Source organism: Cervus elaphus, chromosome 28, assembly GCF_910594005.1.
Source record: "Cervus elaphus chromosome 28, mCerEla1.1, whole genome shotgun sequence".
Classification (NCBI taxonomy): domain Eukaryota; kingdom Metazoa; phylum Chordata; class Mammalia; order Artiodactyla; family Cervidae; genus Cervus; species Cervus elaphus.
The window spans coordinates 16,386,051-16,410,575 of NC_057842.1; the positions used below are offsets into that span (position 1 = coordinate 16,386,051).

The window sequence follows — 24,525 nt, forward strand, 5'->3', positions numbered from 1 at the left end:
GTGAAAATGACTGTAATACCCAAAGCAATCTGAAGATTCAATTCATCTCTATCAAATTACCAATGGCATTTTTCAAAGAACTAGAACATATAATTTTGTAATTTGTATGGGAAAAAAACAAGACCCCTAATAGCCAAAGCAATCTTGAGAAAGAAAGGTGGAACTAGAGGTATCAACTTTTCTGACTTCAGACTATACTCCAAAGCTAGTGTCATCAAGACAAGATGGTCGTGGCACAAGATCAGAAATATATATTGATCTAAGAAGATACCAAGCTGAGAGATAAACTCATGCACCTAAAGGTACCTTTTCTTTCACAAAGGAGGCAAGAATATACAATGGATAAAAGACAGAAAAGAGATCCTCTTCAATAAGTGGTGCTGGGGAAACCGGACAGCTACAAGTACAAGAATCAAATTAGAACACTTCTTAGCACTATATGCAAAAGTAAATGCAAGATTGAATAAAGACCTGAATGTAAGGCCAGAAACTATAAAACCTTAGAGGAAAACATAGGCAGAACACTCTGACATATATCAAAGCAAGATCCTCTTTGACTCACCTCCTAGAGTAATAGAAATGGACAAACAAACAAACAAACAAAAAACACACAAATGGCATTTAGCTAAACTTCAAAGTATTTAAGCAGCAAAGAAAACTATAAACAAGATGAAAAGACAGCTGTCAGTATGGGAGAAAATAATTGCAAATGAAGCAACTGAAAAATGATTCATCTCAAAGGTTACAGGTGGATCATACAGTTTGCTCTCAGAAAAACAAACAACCAGTTAAGAAATAAGCAGAAGACTTAAACAGACATTTCTTCAAAGAAGACATTAAGAGGGCCAACAAGCATATGAAAAGATGATAACACTGCCCATTATTAAAGAAATGCCAATCAAAACTACATGAGCTATCATGTCGCACCAGTTAGAATGGCCATCATCAAAAATTCTACAAACAATAAATGCTGGACAGGAAATGGGAAAAAGAGAAGCCTCTTGCACTGTTGGAGGGAATAGAAATGGATGGATATAGCCAATTAGGAGAACACTATGGAGGTTTCTTTATAAATGAAAAATAAAACTATCATATGACCAAACAATCCCCTCCTGGGCATATACCCTGAAATAATAATAATTGAAAAAAGACATGTACCCCAGTGTTCATTGCAGCACAATTTACACAGCCAGGGCATGGAAGCAACCAAGATGTCCATCGACAGATGCATGGATAAAGAAGTTGTGGAACATATACACAATGGAATATTACTGAGCCCTCAAAAGGATCAAACACAAGTAAGTATAACTGAGGTGGATGAATCCAGAGCCTTTGATACAGACTGAACTAAGTCAGAAAGAGATAAACAAATATCATATACCAGTGGATATTTGTGGAATCTTGGGAAATGGTACTGGTGAACTTTTTTGCAAGGCAGAAATAGATACACAGATGCAGAGGAAAGACTTGTCTGCCTAGCTATGGTAGGACAGGGTGTGACAAATTGAGAGAATAGCATGGAAACATAGGCAGTACCATATGTAAAATAGCTAGCTAGTGGGAAGTTGGTATATAATGTAGGGAGCCCAACACAGTGCTCTGTGATGACCTAGAAGGGTGGGATGGCAGGAGGTGGGAGGGAGGCTCACCAGAGGAGAGAGAGATATATATATTTACTTACAACTGATTCCTGTTGTTGTATGAGGGAAAGCAACTAAACATTGTAAAGCAGTTATTCCTCAATTAAAAATAAAGAAATTTGAAAACTTTCACTCAATATATCTGCACTATCATCTAAACTCTATGGGATCATCTATTCATAGGTACTTACCCAATATATTTTAGTGCTTATTCATTCCTTAATGATTTTGAAATATGATTTTAATAGCTACACCCTATTCCTCAATATCTTACATAAATTAGAAACTTTTCAGCCCTCATCATAGAAATATAATACCAAAATAGATTTATATTTAAAATTAAACCTTTCATGTCAAATTCAGTTTAAAGAGAATTCCTCTGAAGATCTAAAATTCTTATGAAAAGTCATTATTTGGAATTTTTTTTTTATCTGTTATGCTTTATTGTCATTTTGTTCTAACGACTCTTTTATTTCTGTAATCTTTCCTTTGACTGTAGTTTTTCAGTGAATTAACATTTTAAATTTAAATTTAAAGAATGTCAAAAGGGACTCTTGTGTGTTCGTCACTCAGCCATGCCCAATTCTTTGTGACTTATGGACTGTATATTGACAGGCCCTTCTGTCCAAACAATTCTCCCGGCAAGAATACTGGAGTGGGTAACCATTCCCTTCTCCAGGGGACCTTCCTGACCCAGGGATCAAACCTGGGTCTCCCGCATGGTAGGCAGATTCTCTAACATCTGAACCACCAGAAAAGCCTGACCATGGTGTAAATCGATGCAGACATCCTCAAAAGAATATTAGCAAACCAAATTCAAGTATCCATTAAAAGAATCATACACTATGCAGCTGCTGCTGCTGCAGTCACTTCAGTCATGTCTGACCCTTAGCGACCCCATGGACTGCAGTCTACCAGGCTCCTCTGTCCATGGGATTTTTCAGGTGAGAGTACTGGAGTGGGTTGCCATTGCCTTCTCCATCATACACTATAATCAAATGGAATTATTTCTAGGGATGCAAGGATGACATTATCTGTAAATCAATCAATGTGATACAGCATATGAACAAAATAAAGAATAAAAATCATATGATCACCACAAAAGTTGCAGCAAAAGCTCTTGATCAAGTGTAATATCTATGTATCATCCCAACTTTCAATAAAGTGTTTATACATGGAACATACTAAAGGCAATATAAGACAAGACCAGAGCTAACATCCGACTAAGTGGTAAAAAGCTGAAAGTTTTCCCTAAAAGATCAGGAATCATACAAGCATGTTCACTCTCGCCAATTTTATTCACCATAGTATTGGAAGTCCTCCCCAGAACAATTAGGCAAGAAAAGAAAATAAAGGCATCCGCATTGGAACAGAAGATGTAAAATATCCCTTTTCGATTATTACCTGATATTACATGAAACCCTAAAAAATCCACCAGAAAACGACTATTAGAACTAATAAATTCAGCAAGATAATGGGAGATGAACCATCAGAGAGAGAAATGAAGAAAACAGTCCCATTTAGAAATGCATCAAAAGGAATAAAATACCTTGAAATAAATGTAAACCAGGAGCTGAATGACTTGCACAGAGTCATGGACTCCAAGACAGGAATTCTGGGTTGAAATCCCAGCTCACTCGTTAACCTGCTGAGTGACCCTGGGCAAATGACACAATGATCTGAGGCTCAATCATTTCAACTGCAAGATGGACACAAAACCAGTACCTCCTTCCAGGGTTGTGAAACTAAAAGAAATGCTTATTTAGACCAGGGGGGTGAAGGGTCAGTAGCAGCCTCTCCTTGTGTGAAACTTTTCTGGGACTGGGCTCTCCTCAATCTGTGGGTGAGGGTCCAGTGTGGAGCTGGGAAGCCAGATGGGACTGGATGTGGACCGAGGCAAAAAAAACCAACTAGTTTTTTCTCGGGGTCGGAGGCGGGGGGGAGTGTGGCAGGGAAGCCGCCTCCTTTCCAGATCTCAGAGTGGGGCCTGAACCAAGGGCCCGGGGGTGCACAGTCAGAAGTGAACTCTGAACACCCCCCCCACACACACACACAGAGCAGGCATGGAGCCTTCCTGGCTGGAACCTTCTCTCTGGTCCAGTGTGATGTGGTGCTGCTCTGAATTCTCCTTGTCTCCACCAGGCAAAGAGCTCCCGGGAGCTGGAGGTCTATTAAGGCACAGGTGCCTGAGTGTCAGAATGACACAAGGACTAAGAGAATTGAAAATGAACTATATTGACAAAAATGACAGAAGTACAGACGAGGCAAGGGGTGGAAAGCACAGGTACTGACTGCCTTTCACGCCTTTACCAGGAATGTATCAGAAGTATCCCCACACCAGCTCAAGAGAGCCCAAATGGTAGAAGTACAATGGAAAATCAGGCTATGGATCTAATCTCTACACTGCTGGTTCCAGAGACCCAAGTTTCAACCCTTCAAATTTCTTGTGGGCAGCCAGACATCAAAGGAAGAAACACAGCCCTTGCCTTAGGAAGTTACAGCCAGACTTAACATTGGGGTTGCTCAGCATGCTCAGTGGTCACCTTGGACTCAGCCCCACCTCCATGCTCACATTGTCTGTCTTCACAGAAACATACATAGTTCACTACAGAGAACTTTCTGGGGGCACTTGTGTATACTAGGAACTGGCAATGGTGACATGGGAGGAGAAGACACAGAAAAGGACACCTGCCTCTGGGGTGCTCCACAAATAACCAAAAGTTCGTAATACTTGGGGTTTTGAAAAGTGTTTCTTAATATGTAAATGGAGAATGGAAGCCCATTGGGACTATTTGGTATCCATTGGGAATACCAACTGGGAAAGTAAGTTGAATCCCTGCCTCACAAAACACCACCAAAGCAATTAGAAACATACCAACACTTGAAAGGAAACCCTGGCAAATTTTTGAACTATTTTTGATGAGTGGATTTTTTTTTTTTTTAACTTGAGGTATTGTTGACTTTTAATGATTTTTTAGTTAAAGGTGTACAGCTAAAGGATTCAGTGATTTGGTGTCTCAGGTGTTTCCTTGGACAAACTTCACTCCCTTTGACAGGACCTTGGGCCATGTCCTCTACTCAGAACAGGTAATAATCCTGAAAACACAGAGCAGCATGTGATGTTGCTCACTGGTGTTTTCTGACAAAATTAATTATTCTAACATGACACAAAAAACAAACCTAGAGACTAGCAGAGGATCTCCAAACATATCTTCAAACAGGAGGCCTTGCTCCCTTGAATGTGGTACGTGAAACGGCTTGGAAAGAGAAGAGGTGTGTCATGAATATTCTCTCTACAGCAGACAAACCAGTGTGCAGAGAGGAGCAGGCACGTCCCAGGACACTGAGCACATGGACACAGTGACTGGATGCTCAGCCTTGCTCTTGGGGCATTGCACTGTCTCCACCCCTGTCACAGGCTAAGCAGCTCCCACATAGCCTGGAGATTACGGTCACATGACCTGGACCTGGCCAATCGGTGTGTTCTGTCCTCCCTGGCCAGCGTGATTGGCTCAGGACTGGTGCAGTGACCAATCAGGGCCCAGGGCCGGGCCCCAAACTGGAATCAAGGGGAAGAGGATTTCTCCTTCTGCCAGAAGGGGTGGGGCCGGGTGACGTCAGGCTAGAGCAGTGGGCGGGGCATGAGGTCAGCCTGGGGCCGTTGGTGACCTTCGTGCTCCCATCAGGCCAGAGCCGCCGACCTGAGGATGAGGGCGCTGCTGAGCCCAGGGGTTGAGAGCGCCCGTTCCTGCTGTGGTCCCGGAGCTCCTCCTGAGACCTGAGGGAAGCCGTCTGCCTGTGAGTCCTCTTCTGCTTGTCTGTAGCTTCTTTGAACCCCGCTGGGCTTTCTGTCCAGCGGGCTAAGTGGAGATCCTGGAGATGCAACTGTGTGGGGTTTGGCTGGCTTCAGGAAGAAATGCCAGATGCCACTGGGAGACTCCAGTTATTCCGGATTCAGGCAATATCTCTAAGGGCTAGATATTAATTCTCGGATAACCCAAATTAGTCTTCACAGGATTAAGATAGCAAAGTGCTAAGGAGCAATAGATGTCCTCTTTCTAGAGCGTGAACCTGGCACTCAGAGAAGGGGGTAACGTGGCTGCAGCAAAGAGGTGTGTACCAGACAGAACCCCCAGATCTTGCGGTTTGAACTCAGGGAAGACACTGGTGTGGCTTTTATCTGTGACAGGGGCTAAGGCACCCAGCCCACACTAGTTACTGTGGGGACCTGACTTGGTAAATGCCATCTGGTAGCTCTGAGACTCACAAAAGCAGTTTGCAGTGAAGAGAGGAAGGGCACCTCCCTTTATCCACCCCACCACACCCTCCAGATTCCCACTTACCCTGATCTCTTTCTCTTGGTTTCTGAGGCAGTTACAGAGTCACGCTCATGTGACCACATTGCTGTCTACTGTTCATGAGCTGCCATCTGGGGCTGCTACAGGAGAGGCCAAGGGCCTTTGCTCCCAAGTACCTCTCTTTTGTTGGACCTTGCGGGCCCTACTCCCCACTTGCACTTGCACACCACAGGCCTTTCCAAGTATTGTGGGGACCCTCACTCAGTTTGCAGCCCATTGTATCCATTGCTGTCCTTACAATGCCTCCCTTGAAACTCAGCTTGTGATCTCCTTTGTAGCAGTGTGGCCCACCTGGCTTCTACTGGATGGTCAGAGCTGACAATGAAACAACAGCTCAGGTCTGACAGCTCAGAAGCTCTGTCAAAAGGGACCTGACTCTTCACAGTGGAGAGGGTGTCTTAGCCTCCAGGGTTCTGGAACCCGTGCTTGGGCCAAAGTGACTCCACAGGCGTTTTAACGCCTGGGGAGGGTTCTGGCTGTAGTGGGAATGGCTCAAGTCTCCTGAGGTTCTGAAGCCCCACTGTGTGCAGGTTCACGGTGCACAGAGAGGAGAAAGTGGAGTCCTGCCCTGGAGGTGTTCACAGGTCATGAATGAGCCAGACAGGCAGGCAGGGCATGATAGCACCTGAGCTGCCTTCATGAGGGAATGGTTTGGGGGCAGAGGAAGAGAACCAAGTCTGCTCCCTCACGTGGTGCCCAGGGCATTTTTTCACCACCTAAGCACTTCCCACAGTGTTAATCATCACTGCTGTCTGCAAAGGGTTTCTATTGTTGTGTGTCTTCCTCTGAGCGGTCAGGCTGTCTCTGAAGTACACTGGCCATGTGCATTGCCTCTCCTTGGAACATCCCACATGTTCTCTTCTTTACCAAACAGTGAGTTTCTACAGGTTTTTTAGGCCACAAGTATGTTGGGTCATGCTCTAGCCTTCTGTCATGAAGAATGCTTTACTTGTTGTTAGGATGTTTTTGTTCCCAGCTCTCTTTCTTGGCTTATTTTGTGAGTTTGTTTGTGCCACAGGAAGAGCTCAGCATTACCCTCTGGCTCAGATGTCACACTTACAACAACGCCTGCCTGGAGATTATGACTATATTTCCCAAAAGGTCTTCATTTAGCACATGATATCTTGAAAGTACTTACACTGTCCTTTCAGATACCCAAAGGCTACTTCAAATGAAATAAAAACAAAAATTCTCAATGTAGCCTTACAGTATGTGGGGAATCAGAAAAAAACTACTTCTATCATTTTGCTATAGTCATTGATTGGGGACACCCAGAATATAGGAAGAAATGAAGAAAGAAAAGGATTAAGGTGTGTTCAGGATCAGTGGAACAGACAAACAGGGATGTGAATAAAGGATTTGTTGGGAGCTTGGGCAGAAAGACTGAAAGGGTCTGAAACTACAGAATGGTTATGGGTACACAGCACTTTGAAGGTCCTGAGTGTTCCCAAATTGCAACAATTTTGAATAATTTATTCATTCAAATTTAACCGAAAAAAGTACAGAAAGCCATAAAAAAAATAAAAGAGCACAAAAAAGTTACATAATATCCAAGTGGCAAGACCCTCAAGGGAAGGGAACTCAATCGCCCCTGAGTGGGGAGCGAGTTGATGGCATCCACGGGGCACAGACAGGGATGGAGGCTGCAGAACCAACCCCTCCACTGGACGCTGTGTTTCCAGAAATGGAAATGGAAAGGGCTGTGGGTCTCTGTCCAGAGCAGGGGCCTGTTCTCCCTGCAGGGGTGGGTCAGTCATCGTGGGCATCTGGGTCTTGGGCAGGAGCCAGGGCAGGCTCTCCCTGCAGAGGTGGTGACTCCCCTGACTCAGATTCTCCTGCCAAAGCCCGAGCAGGGCAGGTGTAACTGCACACGTAGGTGGAGCTGCAGCCTCTCCCTGGAAGACTGGAGCATTGGTGCCTGGGGCTGAGGTCTTGCGGGCACGAGGATCTGATCTTCCCCGTGTGCTGGCCAATGCCCAGCTGGCCCAGTGTCTTTGGGAAGGCATGTCTCAGGTCTTGTTCTCCCCTCAGGGGATCCCTGGGTCCTGCACGTGTAGCAACCAGCTCTGTATGAACAGGTCTTTGAAGCAGAGCCTGGTTGAACCTGGGGGCAGGTACTAGAGCTGTGAGAGAAGAAAAGATTACCCATGGCCAGCCTTGCCCTGTGCCTCTCTGGAGACACAATTCTTCCCTGAACTTTCAAGACAGTTCCCAGTCCAGGAAGTCATAATAGGTTGTCGCCTCTGACTGCAGTCCACCAAGTGTGTGGTCTGAGGCCAGCCTTTGCTGCAGGTTAAACACCAGCTCTGGGGGACTCCTCCCTGTATGGCTCAGCACCCCTCCCCACACTCACATTCCCAGCCCCAGCCTCCTCACCTCTGTGCTCTGACCTGCTGTGCTCCAGGTCTGACGCAGTAGTTCTCGGGGCTCTGGGTCAGAGCCGGGTGTGCTGAGCCCCGTGGCTTCTTGAGACTGGTCCCCGAGGTGTGTCCTGGGTGGTGTCTGGGCAGCAGGCCTTCACTTCCTCTTCATTCCCAGTTGGGCAGAACCCTCCATGGGCACGCTCACCTGGAGCCTGCACTGGGCCTCCCGGGCAGGGGGGTGGTGCTCTGACCCTTCTTTCAGGGAGGTGCTACTTCAAAAGAAATAAAAACAAGAATTCTCAAGTCTGGTCTTACAATATGTAGGGAGTCAGAAAAATTCCCTGGAGAAGGGAAAAGCTACCCACTCCAGTACTATGGCCTATAGAATTCCATGGACTATAAAATCCATGGCGTTGCAGAGTCTAACAAGACTGAATGACTATAACTTTCACATTCAGTCCGAAAAAAATCCAGTTTTCTATCATTTCAGTGATTGGCATTGATTGGGGACACCCAAAGGATGGGAAGAATTGGAGAAGGAAGATGACTAAATGTTGTCAGGGGCCAGGGATGAGGGAGGGAGGAACGGGGAGTGCATGACATGAATCCAGGCTTTGCTGGGAAGTGGGGGGATAGAATGAGAGGGTCTGAATGTAGACGGTGGTGATGGTTACAGAGCATTGTGAAGGCCTTCATCCCTAATTGCATCAATTAAGGTACAATTTATTAACAAAAACTTAACAGAAAAAAATACATAAAGCGACAAAAAAAGAAAAAAAAAATCACAAGAAAGCCAAACACAAACCAGATGACCAGTATCTCAGGTGAAGTGAACTGAATCTCCCCTGGGTGGGGAGTGAGTTAATGGCGTCCACAGGGAGCCGACAGGGATGGAGGCTGCAGAGCCAACCATGCCCCTGGACGAGGTGTTTCCAGAAAGGGCTCTGGGTCTCTGTCCAGAAGAGGGGCCCGTTCTCCCTGCAGCAGTAGGTCAGTCATCGTGGGCATCTGGGTGTTGACCAGGAGCCAGGGCAGGCTCTCCCTGCAGAGGTGGTAACTCATGCCCTGACTCGGGTTCTCCTGCCAAAGCCCAAGCAGGTGCAGGTGCAGGTGGACGTGGACATTCAGGCCGAGGGGGTGGGACATCGGTGCCTGGGGCTGGGGGTCCTGCAGGCACAGAGGTCCGATCTGCCCAGTGTGCTGGCCAGTATCCAGCTGGACCGGTGTCTTTGGGGAAAGGCTCAGATCTAGATCTCCCCTCAGTGGATCCCTGGGTCCTGCACATGTGTGTGCAACCGCCTCTGTGGGGACAGGTCGTGGAAGTGGAGCCTGGTTGTATTTGAAGGTCAGAGCTAGAGCTGGGAGAGAAGAAAAGTTTGCCCACAGGCCAGCCTTGCTATGTGCCTAACCGGGCACTAAAGGTTCCCTGAGATTCACAAAGAATACCCAGCACAGGAGTCTTCTGTGCAGTCTACAAAATGGGTGGTCTGAGGCCAGTCTTTGCTCCAGGCCCAGCCCCAGCTCTGGGGGACTCCTCCCTGTGAAGCTCAGCGCCCCTCCCCACACACTCAGATTCCCAGCCCCGGGCTCCTCACCTCTGTGCTCTGCCGCGCTGGGCTCCAGGTCCTCGTGCTGCCTCAGAGGAAGGGGTGCTCAGGGCTCTGGGTCGGAGTCGGGTGTGCTGAGCCCCGTAGCAGCCCGAGACGGGGCCCCGGGGTGTGTCCTGGGTGGTGTCTGGGCAGCAGGCCTTCCCCTCTTGCTCTTCATTCCCCCTTGGGCTGACCCCTCCATGGGCACGCTCACCTGGACCCTGCACTGGGCCTCACGGGCAGGGGGGTGGGGCTCCGACCCCTCCCTCGAGGAGGTGGACGGCGTGTCCCCCTCGTCGGCCACATCCGGTGGGAAGCTCTGCAATGACAGTAAGCGTCAGCCAGGCCTGCTTGGTGTTTTCCGAGCTGGGCCTGGCCAGTATGGCTGCTGCTTCTGCCCACTTGAATTTCTGGTCCCAGCGGAGATGTGTGTCTGCTCAGATACCCACCCGGGAGGAAGGAGACACCTCTTAGGGCGTCAGGTCAACCTGGGCAGTCAGCGCTGCCTGGGCTCTCCCCCTCCCGCCCAGCCTGCTCTCCCCTGGGGTGGGGACGCCACCGGTGCACAGGCTTCTGACCGCACATCCTTCTGGGCTTGCTTGAGGCAGACACACCCCGAGAACCCCCCGTCCCCATTCCCAGGGAAAGGACTCGGGGTTGCCCGGGTGGGATGGGAGAGGTGGCCGGGCCCGGCCTGGGGCTCCCGGGTTACCTTCCTGTTCCTTCGGGCAAAGGGCCAGAGGCCTCCTCGGGGGGCCCTGAGCCAGCGTCGCCAGCGATCCCACACACTCTGCCTGTGAGCCCTCCCGAGGCCCCGGCCTCTGGGCAGGGGCAAACAGCAGAACATCTTGGCAGCAAGTGATCTGGCTGGGGTCTCCTCTCGCAGTGGTGCCTGGGTCCCTGGGTTCTGGGTTCTGTTGAGTTCTGTTGCCAGGAAGTGACATCATTTCTTGGGTTCGTTGCTGAGGTCCCTCACACAGAGCTCCCCAAGGGAACCTGGGTGTTTCTGAGTGTGCAACCACACCCTTAGGCCCCGTGCGGGCACAGTGACACGCACACTGCCCAGCCCTCAGCCTTGGGGGAGGCCTGGGTTCCGCCAGGGCCTGAGCTCTGAGGACACAGCTGCTTTCAGACCAGGCTCCTCCTTCTCCTAGGTCACGTGGCCCTAGACAAGCATGTGCCCCTCAGGGTTTCCCCAGTCTTTCCGTCTGCCGAGCGGGGGTCATTCTCCCATCTCCTGCCCAGATCTGTTGGCCTCCGAGACCCCCATGCCTTTCCACCTGGGGCTGGTATCACATGGAGTTTGTGCACTGAGACTTCCCAAAGGAAGGATTCAATACAGGGCTGACCTAGCACGGAATGGGGCAGAAACAGGCTCTGGGACCTAGGAAAAGACACTCCCCTTGCTGCCTTTTCAAGACCCCACCCCCCAATTGGGGGGCTGAAAGGAAGACTGGAAGGTCGCCTTCTCTTATATGAAAGAGGAGCCAACTTTCTGGTCCTCTTTTTCCATCGAGATTCTGGTTCAAGTCTCCCAGCTTGGCTTCTGTGGGTGGCTGAGCATAGAATGGCTCCCTGCATTCAGGCAACTGCTCTGAAAATGCAACCATGGATGCAATTATGTACAGCAGTTCTGTTCAAAATGGCTATCCATGTTAAGAAGTCGTGATATCCTTCAGTAGATGAATGTGTAGGTCAATTGGATTCCATCCAAGTCACTTGGGGCAGAACATGTCACCCTAAGATGTGTCTCCGACATCGGGTGAGTTTGCTGTGTTTAATTCAATAAAATAAAAAAAGAGAAAACCTGAGTAGAAGTTGCCCTTCTTGATTTTAAGATTTACTAATTGATTGTTGGCCGTGCTAGGGCTTCATTGCTTTGAGAGGGCTTCCTCTAGTTCTGGTGAGTGGGGCTCCTCTTGTTGCAGAGCACGGGTCCAGGTGTCCAGGCTTCAGTCGTTGTGCTGCATGTGTTTAGCAGTTGTGACTCCCAGGCTGTAGAGCGCTGGCTCAGTGCGTGTGGTGGATGAGTTTAGCTCCTCTGAGGCATGTGAGATACGCCTGGACAGAGAACCAAACCCGTATCCCATGCATTAGCAGGCAGCTCCTTAACCGGTAGAAGACCAGGGGAGCACGAGGTTGCCCTTTTGTGAGTTCCGTTTATGTTTAGTAGGGAAGTCTCTGTTTGTAAGGGTATGTCGCTCTTTGCACCTGAAATAGGATAGTTCCATCTGAAGGAACTCTTCTCAGTGAAGAGGTCCCGGCATAAGTCTGCAGAGAATCATATGCTTGTTTACTGTGCTTTCCATGATAACCTGCCATAACTGGCCTCCCCGCTTCCCCCAAGGTCTTTGCTATGTTTTGAGCTGTAGACGGTATTTACGCTGATGGCTTTGGTCACTGCAGGAAGTGACTCAGTTTCCTTGGCCTCTTCCCCACATGCAAGATATACATGTTATTCAACTTCTGTTTCTCTCCTGATATTTTGGCTTTCATGATGGACAAGGAAGGCTCAACCAAGAACCAAAAGGGCAGAGGGAAATTGTGTTTCCTCCTATACACATGCAAAGGAAGAATACTCAACAGTGGACAGGAGTGAAAAGTCAGCCCGTGAAAGACAGGGATAAATGTTCGATGCATGTGGCTAAGTGAAAGAATGCAGTCTGAAGAGGCTGAGTACAGTATGACCCCATTGATGACATTCTTGGAACGGCAAATCTCCACAGATGTGAAAAGAGATCCTGGGGTGGGGAATTTGAACTGATCCTTCAGATGGATTCCTGTTAATATGCGTTTGCTAAACAGATCGATTCATATAGTCCAAGGGGTCAATCATGATCTATTCAAATTTCCTTTTTTAGGCTATCGGAGTGCACAGAATGGAATGCCAAATACCACAGAATCAAACTGTATTAGAAATGCATGGAAAAACTTCACCATAGGGGATGAGGTAACGGTGCTGACCTAAATGAACTTTAGAAATGAAGAGACTCTCTAGACTAAAGGCAAAATGGACCATACCTAAGCAGTAGGCTTTGTTTTCTGGAGTTCTGTCCAGAGTGTGAAAGTGAAAGTCACTCAGTTGTGTCTGTCTCTTTGTGACCCTATGGATAGTCCAAGGAGTTCTCCAGGCAAGAGTACTGGAGTGGGTAGCCTTTCCCTTCTCCAGGGGATCTTCCCACCCCAGGGATCAAACCCAGGTCTCCCGCACTGCAGGCGGATTCTTTACGAGCTGAGCCACAAGGGAAGTGTAGTAGCTGACCCTTCTGAAACCACTGTGTATGTAATCTGGAAAGATCCAATGCACAAACAAATGGCAGATGGTGGGAGCCTGGTTCTCACTGTGGGAGTGGAAGTTATGGATAAGGAAGGGGAGATAAGATATACAGAGAAGCCCTCCACATCCTAGCTTTATGCTTCCTGGGAGGATGGTGTGGGGAGTTGACTACCTGGGGAAATGCACAGACCTTCATGGCTGGAATGCCATGCAGAAGTAGTAAGCTCACGCTTCCCCTGTGTTAGCTACTACATTTCCCTTGTGGCTCAGCTGGTAAAGAATCCACCTGCAATGCGGGAGACCTGGGTGCCATCCCTGGGTTGGGAAGATGCCCTGGAGTAGGGAAAGGCTACCGACTCCAGTAGCATGAAGTCAGGCAATGGCAGTGAAAGAGTTGAATCCTAACCAGTAGACCAGTGGTCAGTGAGAAGGCCCTGACTGAGTGGCTTTGTAGAAATGAATTTCCACAAAGAAGCAGAAAGGATTGAAACAAGTCAAGTGTTTATTAAGTGGAAAGACCGTCTGTGTGAATAGACAAAACCGTGTGCTCAGAAAGAGATGTCCCCATTGCGGTGGCTTAAATCACTCACATGCAGTGTTTCTTTCAGGTTTCCTCTGGCCCAGCATCTTGCTCTGTCTGGTTCTGAGTCTGTATTTGGTTTCTCTCAGGTTCCTTGCCATGTGTGTGCATCACTTAGCCAAGGCAGGTTCTAGCAAGGAAGCCTAAGGGGAGTTGATGTCACTGACTGACTGTAGGGTGGCGCCCTCTCGTCCTTTGACCCTTGGGAGCTTTTCTGCACCTGTGTAGTCGAACAGGTCTCCTCGACCCTGACAATGAGGACTCTATGGTCTTTCGTCAGTTCTCTGGACAGGGATCGGGTCCTATTGCCTCCTGCTATTGTCTTCATCTTACTGTGTCTGTCCACATGGGAGGGCCTCCAGGTTCTCAGCCTGGGGCCTATGTCTCTTCTGCCTCATTTCCAGCTAGTGTGGGTGGAAGGATGGGGTGTGAGGTGAGTCCATCTGCATGGCACTCCAGGTATGAAGATCTGTGCATTTCCCCAGGTCGTCGACTCCCCACACCATCCTCGCAGGAAGTCTAGATCCAGGATGTGGAGGGTTTCTCTATATCTCTTTTGTCCCCTTGCTACTCTATAACTGCCACTCCCACAGGCAGGAGCCAGGCTTCCACCATCTGCCATTTATCTGTGCATTGGACCTTTCCAGATGACATAAACAGTGGTTTCAGAAGTGTCAGCTACTACACTTCCCTTGTGGCTCAGCTGGTCAAGTATGCACCTGCAATGCGGGAGACATGGGTTCAATCCCTGGGTTGGGAAGAGGCCCTGCAGGAGGGAAAGGCTACCCACCCCAGTGTTCTGGCCTAGAGAGCTCCATGGACTATACAGTCACAGGGGCCACAGAGAGTCAGACACGACGGAGTGACTTTCACTTTCACACTCTGGAAAGGACTCCATCAAACAAAGCCTCCTGCTTCTGTATGGTCCATTTTGCCTTTAGTTCAGAGAGTCTGTTCATTGCTAACGTTCACTTAGGTCAGCATCTTTTGCCCCATCCCCTACTGTGAGGTTTTTCCATGCATTTCTAATACAGTTAGATTCTGTCATATTTGGAATTCCATTCTGTGACACTCTTATAGCCTAAATAAGTATATTCGAATAGATGACGATTGACCCCTTGGACTATACAGATCGACATGTTTAGTGAATGCACATGAACAGGAATCCATCTAAAGGATCTCTTGAGAAATCTGTATGCACGTCAGGAAGCAACAGTTCGATGTGGACATGGAGCAACAGACTGGTTCCAAATAGGGAAAGGAGTACTTCAAGGCTCTATCTGGTCACCCTGCTTATTTAACTTACATGCAGAGGACATCATGAGAAAAGCTGGGCTGGAGGAAGCACAAGCTGGAATCTAGATTGCTGGGAGAAATATCAATAACCGCAGGTATGCAGATGACACCACCCTTATGGCAGAAAGTGAAGAAGAACTAAAGAGCCTCTTGATGAAAGTGAAAGAGGAGAGTGGAAAAGCTGGCTCAATGCTCAACATCCAGAACACTCAGATTTTGGCATCTGGTCCCATGACTTCATGGCAGATAATGGGGAAGGAAACAGGGGAAACAGTGGCTGACTTTATTTTTCTGGGCTCCAAAATCACCGCAGATGGTGATTGGAGCCATGAAATGAAAAGACGCTTACTCCTTGGAAGGAAAGTTATGACCCACCTAGAGAGCATCTTAAAAAGCAGAGACATGACTTTGTCAAGAAAGGTCCATCTTGTCAAGGCGATGGTTTTTCCAGTGGTCATGTATGGATGACAAAGTTGGACTAGAAGGAAAGTTGAGCGCCGAAGAATTGATGCTTTTGAGCCTGGGGAGAAGACTCTGGAGAGTCTCTTGGACTGCAAGGAGACCCAACCAGTCCATCCTAAAGGAGACCAGTCCTGGGTGTTCATTGGAAGGACTGATGTTGAAGCTGAAACTCCAATCCTTTGTCCACCTGATGCGAAGAGCTGACTCATTGGAAAAGGCCCTGATGCTGGGAAAGATCGAAGGCAGGAGGAGAGGGGGACGACAGAGCATGAGATGGTTGGATGGCATCATTGACTCGATGGACATGGGTTTGGGTGGAGTCTGGGAGTTGGTGATGGACAGGGAGGCCTGGCGTGCTGTGATTCATGGGGTCGCAGAGTTGGACATGACTGAGCGACTGAACTTCTAAATGCATCCAAAGGAATGAAATACCTTGAAATCAATTTCAACCAGGAGCTGAAAGACTTGCACAGAGTCCTGGATTCTGAGGTGGGAATTCTGGGTTGATATCCCCACTCACTTGCTAACCTGCTGAGTGACCCTGGGCAAATGAGACAATGATCTGAGGCTCAACCATTTCAACTGCAAGATGGACACAAAACCAGTACCTCCTTGCCAGGGTTGTGAAACTAAAGGGAAATGCTTATTTAGACCAGGGGATTGGAGGGTCTCCAGCAGCCTCTCCTTGTGTCCAACTTCTCTGGACCTGTGCTCTCCTCATCCTGTGGGCAAGGGTCAAGTGTGGAGCTGGGGAGCCAGATGGGGCTGGTCGAGGACCAGGACGAAAATGATAGTCGTCGTGGGTCAGGGAAGGAGGCCACCTCCTTTCCAGATCTCAGAGTGGGGCCTAAACCAGGGAGCGGGGGATGCAAGATCAGAAGCGAAAACTCGGAACCCCCACCGCAGGGCCGGCCTCTTCCTGGCAAGGACCTTCTCTCTGGTCCAGGCTCCAGTGTGATGTGGTGCTGCTCCCTGAGTTCTCCATGTGTCCAGCAGGCCAAGAGCTCTCAGGAGCTTTAGGTCTATTAATCCGCAGGTGCCTAACTGTCAGAATGACACAAGGACTAACAACATTGAAGAGGAACTCTATTTTTAAAAAATGACAGAAGTACAGACAAGGCAGGGGGTGGGAAGCAGAAGGATTGACTGCTTTTCAGGCCTTTAGCAGAAATGTATCAGAAATATCTCCACTCCAGCTCAGGAGAGCCCACATGGTGGAAACAGAATGGACAATCAGGCTGTGAGTCTAATCTGCTGGTTAGATTCAACTCCACTGCTGATCCCAGAGACCAAAGTCCCAATCCACCAACCTTCCTGTGTGCAGCCAGACACCAAAGGAAGAAACACAGAACTTGCCTTTGGAAGTTTCAGCCAGACTTGACGGTGGAGTTGCTCAGCATGGTCAGTGGTCGCTATGGACTCAGCCCCTCCTCCATGCTCACATCCTCTGTCCTCACAGAAACATGCACGGTTCACTACACAGAACTTTCTGGGGCACTTGTGTATACCAGAAACTGGCAGTGGCCAAATGCGAGGAGAAGACTCGGAAAAGGACACCTGCCTCTTGGGTGCTTCCCAAATGACCAAAAAGACCTGAAGCCTTTGATACTTTGGATTTGGAGAAGTCTTTCTAAACATGTAAAGGGAGAAAGGAGGCCCACTGGGACTCGTTGATATCCATTGGGAAAGGACGTCAGGTCCCTACCTCACAGAAACCACCAAAGATTAGACACATACCAAGAACCAACACTTCAAAGAAAAACTTGACACATGTTAGAACAATTTTTGATGAGTGAATCCTTTTTTTTTAATTGAAACATTGTTGATTTGTAATGAATTTTAGATTCAGGCATACAGCAAAGTGATTCTGTGATTCAGTGTCTCAGGTGCTTCCTTGCAGAAAATTCACTCGCCCTGGGCCACGCCCTCGACTCCAAACAACAACGAATAGACCTCCAAGGTCGGAGCAGCATGTGATGGTGCTTGCGGGTGGTTTTTGACTGAATAATTTATTCTAATAGGCTAGCAGAGGATCTCCAAACCCATCCTGAAACAGGAGTCCTTGCTCCCTTGAATGTGAAACAGGGCTTGGGAAGGGCAGAGGTGTGTCATGACCATTTTGTCTGCAGAGGACAAAGTGGTGCGTCGAGAGGATGCGTGGAAGCACGTCCCAGGACTCTGAGCACACGGACACAGTGACTGGACTCCTAGTCCTGCTCTTGGGGCATCGCACTGTGTCCAGCCCTGACACACGGCGAGCAGCTCCCACGTGCCCTAGGGAAGGTGACATGACCCGGACCTGGCCAGTGGGTGTGTTCCGTCCTCCCTGGCCACCGTGATTGGCTCAGGACTAGGGCAGTGAGCAATCAGGACCCAGGGCCAGGCTTGACCCTGGCATCAAGGGGCAGAGGGGCTCTGGTTCTGCCGGAAGGGGTGCGGCTGGCTGTCGTCAGGCTCCAGCAGTGGAAGGGGAGTGAGGTCGGCCTGGGGCGGTTGGTGGCCTTCCAGCTCCCGTCAGGGCAGAGCCGCCAGCCTGAGGATGAGGGCGCTGCTGAGCCCAGGGGTTGAGAGCGCCCGTTCCCGGTGTGGACCCGGAGCTCCTCCTGAGACCTGAGGGGAAACCGTCTGCTCGTGAGTCCTCTTCTGCTTGTCTGTCAGCTTGTTTGAACCTCGCTGGGTTTTCTATTCAGCTGGCTAAGTGGAGACATGGAAATGCAACTGTGTGGGTTTTGGCTGGCTTCAGGAAGAAATGCCAGATGCCGCTGGGAGACTCCAGTTGAATCTGGATGAGGTGCTATCTCTTCGGGTCAGATATTAATTCTAGGATAACCCGAAGTAGTCTTCACAGGATTGAGATAGAAACCTGCTAAGGGAGCAGTCCATGTCCTCATTCTAGAGCATGAGACTGCTGCTCAGAGTAGGGGGTGACGTGGCTCCAGCAAGGAGGTGTGCACCCAGACAGAAGCCCCGGATCCTGCCGTTTGAACGCAGGGAAGCCACTGGTGTGGGTTGTCCGTGTGTCAGGGGCTAAGGCATCAGCCCATACTGGACACTGTTGGGGCCTGACTTGGTAACTGCCATGTGGTAGCTTTGAGATTTCCAAAAGCAGTTTGCGCTGAAGGGAGGAAGGGCACCTGGCTTCATCCACCCCACCACACCCTCCAGATTCCCACTGACACTGACACCTTTCTCTCGATTTCTGAGGAAGTGACAGAGTCACTCTCTCGTGACCACCTTTGCTGACTCCTGTTCACGGGCTGCCATGTGGAGCTGCTAGAGGAGAAGCCAACGGCCTTTGCTCCCGAGTGCCTCTCTTTCTGTGGACCTTGGGGGCCCTAGTCCCCACTTGCACACCACAGGCCTTTTCCACATGTTGTGGGGCCCCTCACTCAGTGTGTATCCCTCGCTGTCCTTGCCATACCTCCCTTGAAACTCAGCTTGTGAGCTCCTTTGTCTGCAGCGTGGCCCGCCTGGCTGCCACCGGCCGGACAGAGCTGACAATGAAACAACAGCTCAGATCTGACAGCTCAGAAGCTCTGTACAAAGGGGCCTGACTCTTTACAGTGGAGAGGGTGTCGTAGCCTCCAGGGTTCTGGAACCTGTGCTTGCGCCAAAGTGACTCCACAGGCGTTTGAATGCCTGGGGAGAGTCCTGGCTATAGTGGGAATGGCTCGAGTCTCCTGAGGTTCTGAAGGCCCACTGTGTGCAGGTTCACGGTGCAGAGAGAGGAGAAAGTGGAGGCCTGCCCTGGAGGTGGTGAGAGCCCATGGATGAGTCAGACAGGCAGGCGGGGCAGGATGGCACCTGAGCCGCCTTCACGAGGGGGTGGTGTGGGGCCAGAGGACGAGAAGCAGGTCTGCTCCCTCGGCTGGTGCCCAGGGCAGGTTGTCACCAGACAGAACAGTTACCATGGTGATGACCATCACTGCTGTCTGCAAAGGGTTTCCAGTGGTGCGTCTCCATTGGAGCGGTCAGGCCATCTCTAAGCTAGACTGGCCATGTGCATTGCCTCTCCTTCGTTCTTCCCATGTGTTCTCTTCTTTCCAGAACATGAATTTTCTAGAGGGTTTTTGGGTCACCAGGATGTTAGGTCATTCTCTAACCTTGTCTCCTGAGGAATGGCTTCCTAGTTGTTGGGGTTGTTTGTTTATCCAGCTCTCTTTCTTGGCTGATTATGTGACTTTGTTTGTGCCACAGGAAAAGTTCAGCATTCGCGTTCTGGCTGAGATGTCATTCTTAACAACAGCAATGACTGCCTGGGGAATATGACGGCATTTGCCTAAAGGACTTCATCTGGCCCATGATATCTTGAAAGTACCTACACCATCCTTTCAGATACTCAAAGGTACTTCAAATAAAATCAAAACAAGAATTCTCAAACGTAGCCTTGAAAATGTGGGGAGTCAGAACAAAAGGACCTCATTGTTTCACTGATAGTCATTGATGGGGACACCCAGAATATACGGAGAAATGAAGAGAAAAGGTTTCAAGTTTGTTCGTGGTCAGGGAGACGGAAGAACAGGGAGTGCTTGCCGTGAATACAGGGTTTGCTGGGAGGTGAGGCGGAAATCTTCAAAGGGTCTGAAACTACAAGGTGGCCATGGTTACACAGCGCTTTGTCGGTCCTCAGTGTCCCCAGATTGCAGCCGTTTTCAATAATTGTTATTATTAGACAACGATAATTGTTAACAACAATAACAATTATTAAACAACAATAATTGTTACTATGACTTTGTTATTATTAAATAAATGAATAATTTTATTCTTTCAAACTGAACCAAGAAAAGTACAGAACACCATAGAACAAGTAAAAGAGCACAAAATAGGTAGAGAAAAACCAAATAAACAGACCCTCAAGGGAAGGGAAGTCAGTCTCCCCTGGGTGGGGAGCGAGTTGATGGCATCCATGGGGGGCAGACAGGGATAGTGGCTGCAGAGCCCACGGCTCCCCTGGACCTGGTGTTTCCAGAACGGGCTCTGGGTCTCTGTCCAAAAGAGGGGCCCGTTGTCCCTGCAGCGGTTGGTCAGTCATCGTGGGCGTCTGGGTGTTGAGCAGGAGCCAGGGCAGGCTGTCCCTGCAGAGGTGGTAACTCATGCCCTGACTCGGGTTCTCCTGCCAAAGCCCGAGCGGGTGCAGGTGCAGGTGGAGGTGGACGTTTGGGCCGAGGGGGAGGGACATCAGTGCCTGGGGCTGGGCGTCCTGCCGGCACAGAGGTCCGATCTGCCCAGTGTGGTGGCCAGGAACCAGCTGGTCCAGTGTCTTTGAGGCAGGATGGATCAGGTCTCGATGTCCCCTCAGTGGATCCCTGGGTCCTGCACGTGCAGCAAGCACCTCTGTAGGGACAGGTGTTGGAAATGGAGCCTGGTTGAGTTGGAAGGTCAGAGCTAGAGCTGGGAGAGAAGAAGAGATTACCCAGAGGTCTCCCTTGTCACGGGCCTAACTGGGCTCTAAAGCTTCCCAGGACTTCCAGTAGAATACCCAGCATAGGATGCCTTCTCTGACTGCAGTCTGCAAGATGGTGTGAGGCCAGCCGTTGCTCCAGGCCCAGCCCCAGCTCTGGAGGACTCCTCCCTGTGAAGCTCAGCGCCCCTCCCCACACACTCAGATTCCCAGCCCCGGGCTCCTCACCTCTGTGCTCTGCCGCGCTGGGCTCCAGGTCCTCGTGCTGCCTCAGAGGGAGGGGTGCTCGGGGCTCTGGGTCGGAGCCAGGTGTGCTGAGCCGCGAAGCAGCCCGAGACTGGGCCCCGCGGTGTGTCCTGGGTGGTTTCTGGGGAGGCCTTCCCCTCTTGCTCTTCACTCCCCCTTGGGCTGACCCCTCCATGGGCACGCTCACCTGGACCCTGCACTGGGCCTCACGGGCAGGGGGATGGGGCTCCGACCCCTCCCTCGAGGAGGTGGACGGCGTGTCCCCCTCGTCGGCCACATCCGGTGGGAAGCTCTGCAATGACAGTAAGCGTCAGCCAGGCCTGCTTGGTGTTTTCCGAGCTGGGCCTGGCCAGTATGGCTGCTGCTTCTGCCCACTTGAATTTCTGGTCCCAGCGGAGATGTGTGTCTGCTCAGATACCCACCCGGGAGGAAGGAGACACCTCTTAGGGCGTCAGGTCAACCTGGGCAGTCAGCGCTGCCTGGGCTCTCCCCCTCCCGCCCAGCCTGCTCTCCCCTGGGGTGGGGACACCACCGGTGCACAGGCTTCTGACCGCACATCCTTCTGGGCTTGCTTGAGGCAGACACACCCCGAGAACCCCCCGTCCCCATTCCCAGGGAAAGGACTCGGGGTTGCCCGGGTGGGATGGGAGAGGTGGCCGGGCCCGGCCTGGGGCTCCCGGGTTACCTTCCTGTTCCTTCGGGCAAAGGGCCAGAGGCCTCCTCGGGGGGCCCTGAGCCAGCGTCGCCAGCGATCCCACACACTCTGCCTGTGAGCCCTCCCGAGGCCCCGGCCTCTGGGCAGGGGCAAACAGCAGAACATCTTGGCAGCAAGTGATCTGGCTGGGGTCTCCTCTCACAGTGGTGCCTGGGTCCCTGGGTTCTGGGTTCTGTTGAGTTCTGTTGCCAGGAAGTGACATCATTTCTTGGGTTCGTTGCTGAGGTCCCTCACACAGAGCTCCCCAGGGGAATCTGGGTGTTTCTGAGTGTGCAACCACACCCTTAGGCCCCGTGCGGGCACAGTGACACGCACACTGCCCAGCCCTCAGCCTTGGGGGAGGCCTGGGTTCCGCCAGGGCCTGAGCTCTGAGGACACAGCTGCTTTCAGACCAGGCTCCTCCTTCTCCTAGGTCACGTGGCCCTAGACAAGCATGTGCCCCTCAGGGTTTCCCCAGTCTTTCCATCTGCCGAGCGGGGGTCATTCTCCCATCTCCTGCCCAGATCTGTTGGCCTCCGAGACCCCCATGCCTTTCCACCTGGGGCTGGTATCACATGGAGTTTGTGCACTGAGACTTCCCAAAGGAAGGATTCAATACAGGGCTGACCTAGCACGGAATGGGGCAGAAACAGGCTCTGGGACCTAGGAAAAGACACTCCCCTTGCTGCCTTTTCAAGACCCCACCCCCCAATTGGGGGGCTGAAAGGAAGACTGGAAGGTCGCCTTCTCTTATATGAAAGAGGAGCCAACTTTCTGGTCCTCTTTTTCCATCGAGATTCTGGTTCAAGTCTCCCAGCTTGGCTTCTGTGGGTGGCTGAGCATAGAATGGCTCCCTGCATTCAGGCAACTGCTCTGAAAATGCAACCATGGATGCAATTATGTACAGCAGTTCTGTTCAAAATGGCTATACATGTTAAGAAGTCGTGATATCCTTCAGTAGATGAATGTGTAGGTCAATTGGATTACATCCAAGTCACTTGGGGCAGAACATGTCACCCTAAGATGTGTCTCCGACATCGGGTGAGTTTGCTGTGTTTAATTCAATAAAATAAAAAAAGAGAAAACCTGAGTAGAAGTTGCCCTTCTTGATTTTAAGATTTACTAATTGATTGTTGGCCGTGCTAGGGCTTCATTGCTTTGAGAGGGCTTCCTCTAGTTCTGGTGAGTGGGGCTCCTCTTGTTGCAGAGCACGGGTCCAGGTGTCCAGGCTTCAGTCGTTGTGCTGCATGTGTTTAGCAGTTGTGACTCCCAGGCTGTAGAGGGCTGGCTCAGTGCGTGTGGTGGATGAGTTTAGCTCCTCTGAGGCATGTGAGATACGCCTGGACAGAGAACCAAACCCATATCCCATGCATTAGCAGGCAGCTCCTTAACCGGTAGAAGACCAGGGGAGCACGAGGTTGCCCTTTTGTGAGTTCCGTTTATGTTTAGTAGGGAAGTCTCTGTTTGTAAGGGTATGTCGCTCTTTGCACCTGAAATAGGATAGTTCCATCTGAAGGAACTCTTCTCAGTGAAGAGGTCCCGGCATAAGTCTGCAGAGAATCATATGCTTGTTTACTGTGCTTTCCATGATAACCTGCCATAACTGGCCTCCCCGCTTCCCCCAAGGTCTTTGCTATGTTTTGAGCTGTAGACAGTATTTACGCTGATGGCTTTGGTCACTGCAGGAAGTGACTCAGTTTCCTTGGCCTCTTCCCCACATGCAAGATATACATGTTATTCAACTTCTGTTTCTCTCCTGATATTTTGGCTTTCATGATGGAGAAGGAAGGCTCAACCAAGAACCAAAAGGGCAGAGGGAAATTGTGTTTCCTCCTATACGCATGCAAAGGAAGAATACTCAACAGTGGACAGGAGTGAAAAGTCAGCCCTTGAAAGACAGGGATAAATGTTCGATGCATGTGGCTAAGTGAAAGAATGCAGTCTGAAGAGGCTGAGTACAGTATGACCCCATTGATGACATTCTTGGAACGGCAAATCTCCACAGATGTGAAAAGAGATCCTGGGGTGGGGAATTTGAACTGATCCTTCAGATGGATTCCTGTTAATATGCGTTTGCTAAACAGATCGATTCATATAGTCCAAGGGGTCAATCATGATCTATTCAAATTTCCTTTTTTAGGCTATCGGAGTGCACAGAATGGAATGCCAAATACCACAGAATCAAACTGTATTAGAAATGCATGGAAAAACTTCACCATAGGGGATGAGGTAACGGTGCTGACCTAAATGAACTTTAGAAATGAAGAGACTCTCTAGACTAAAGGCAAAATGGACCATACCTAAGCAGTAGGCTTTGTTTTCTGGAGTTCTGTCCAGAGTGTGAAAGTGAAAGTCACTCAGTTGTGTCTGTCTCTTTGTGACCCTATGGATAGTCCAAGGAGTTCTCCAGGCAAGAGTACTGTCATGGGTAGCCTTTCCCTTCTCCAGGGGATCTTCCCACCCCAGGGATCAAACCCAGGTCTCCCGCACTGCAGGCGGATTCTTTACGAGCTGAGCCACAAGGGAAGTGTAGTAGCTGACCCTTCTGAAACCACTGTGTATGTAATCTGGAAAGATCCAATGCACAAACAAATGGCAGATGGTGGGAGCCTGGTTCTC

General features: G+C 50.0%; 1 protein-coding gene across 1 annotated transcript; it reads right to left on the reverse strand.

The window, feature by feature from the left end:
- Positions 1-20,589: 20,589 nt before the first annotated feature.
- On the reverse strand, positions 20,590-22,058 carry LOC122685238. The gene is made up of 4 exons (XM_043889829.1): positions 21,898-22,058; positions 21,195-21,504; positions 20,669-20,956; positions 20,590-20,606 (listed from the first exon to the last, which is right to left on the reverse strand). Exons 1-4 carry the CDS (start codon positions 22,030-22,032, stop codon positions 20,590-20,592), a joined length of 750 nt encoding a protein of 249 aa, XP_043745764.1. The 5' UTR covers positions 22,033-22,058.
- Positions 22,059-24,525: the final 2,467 nt, after the last annotated feature.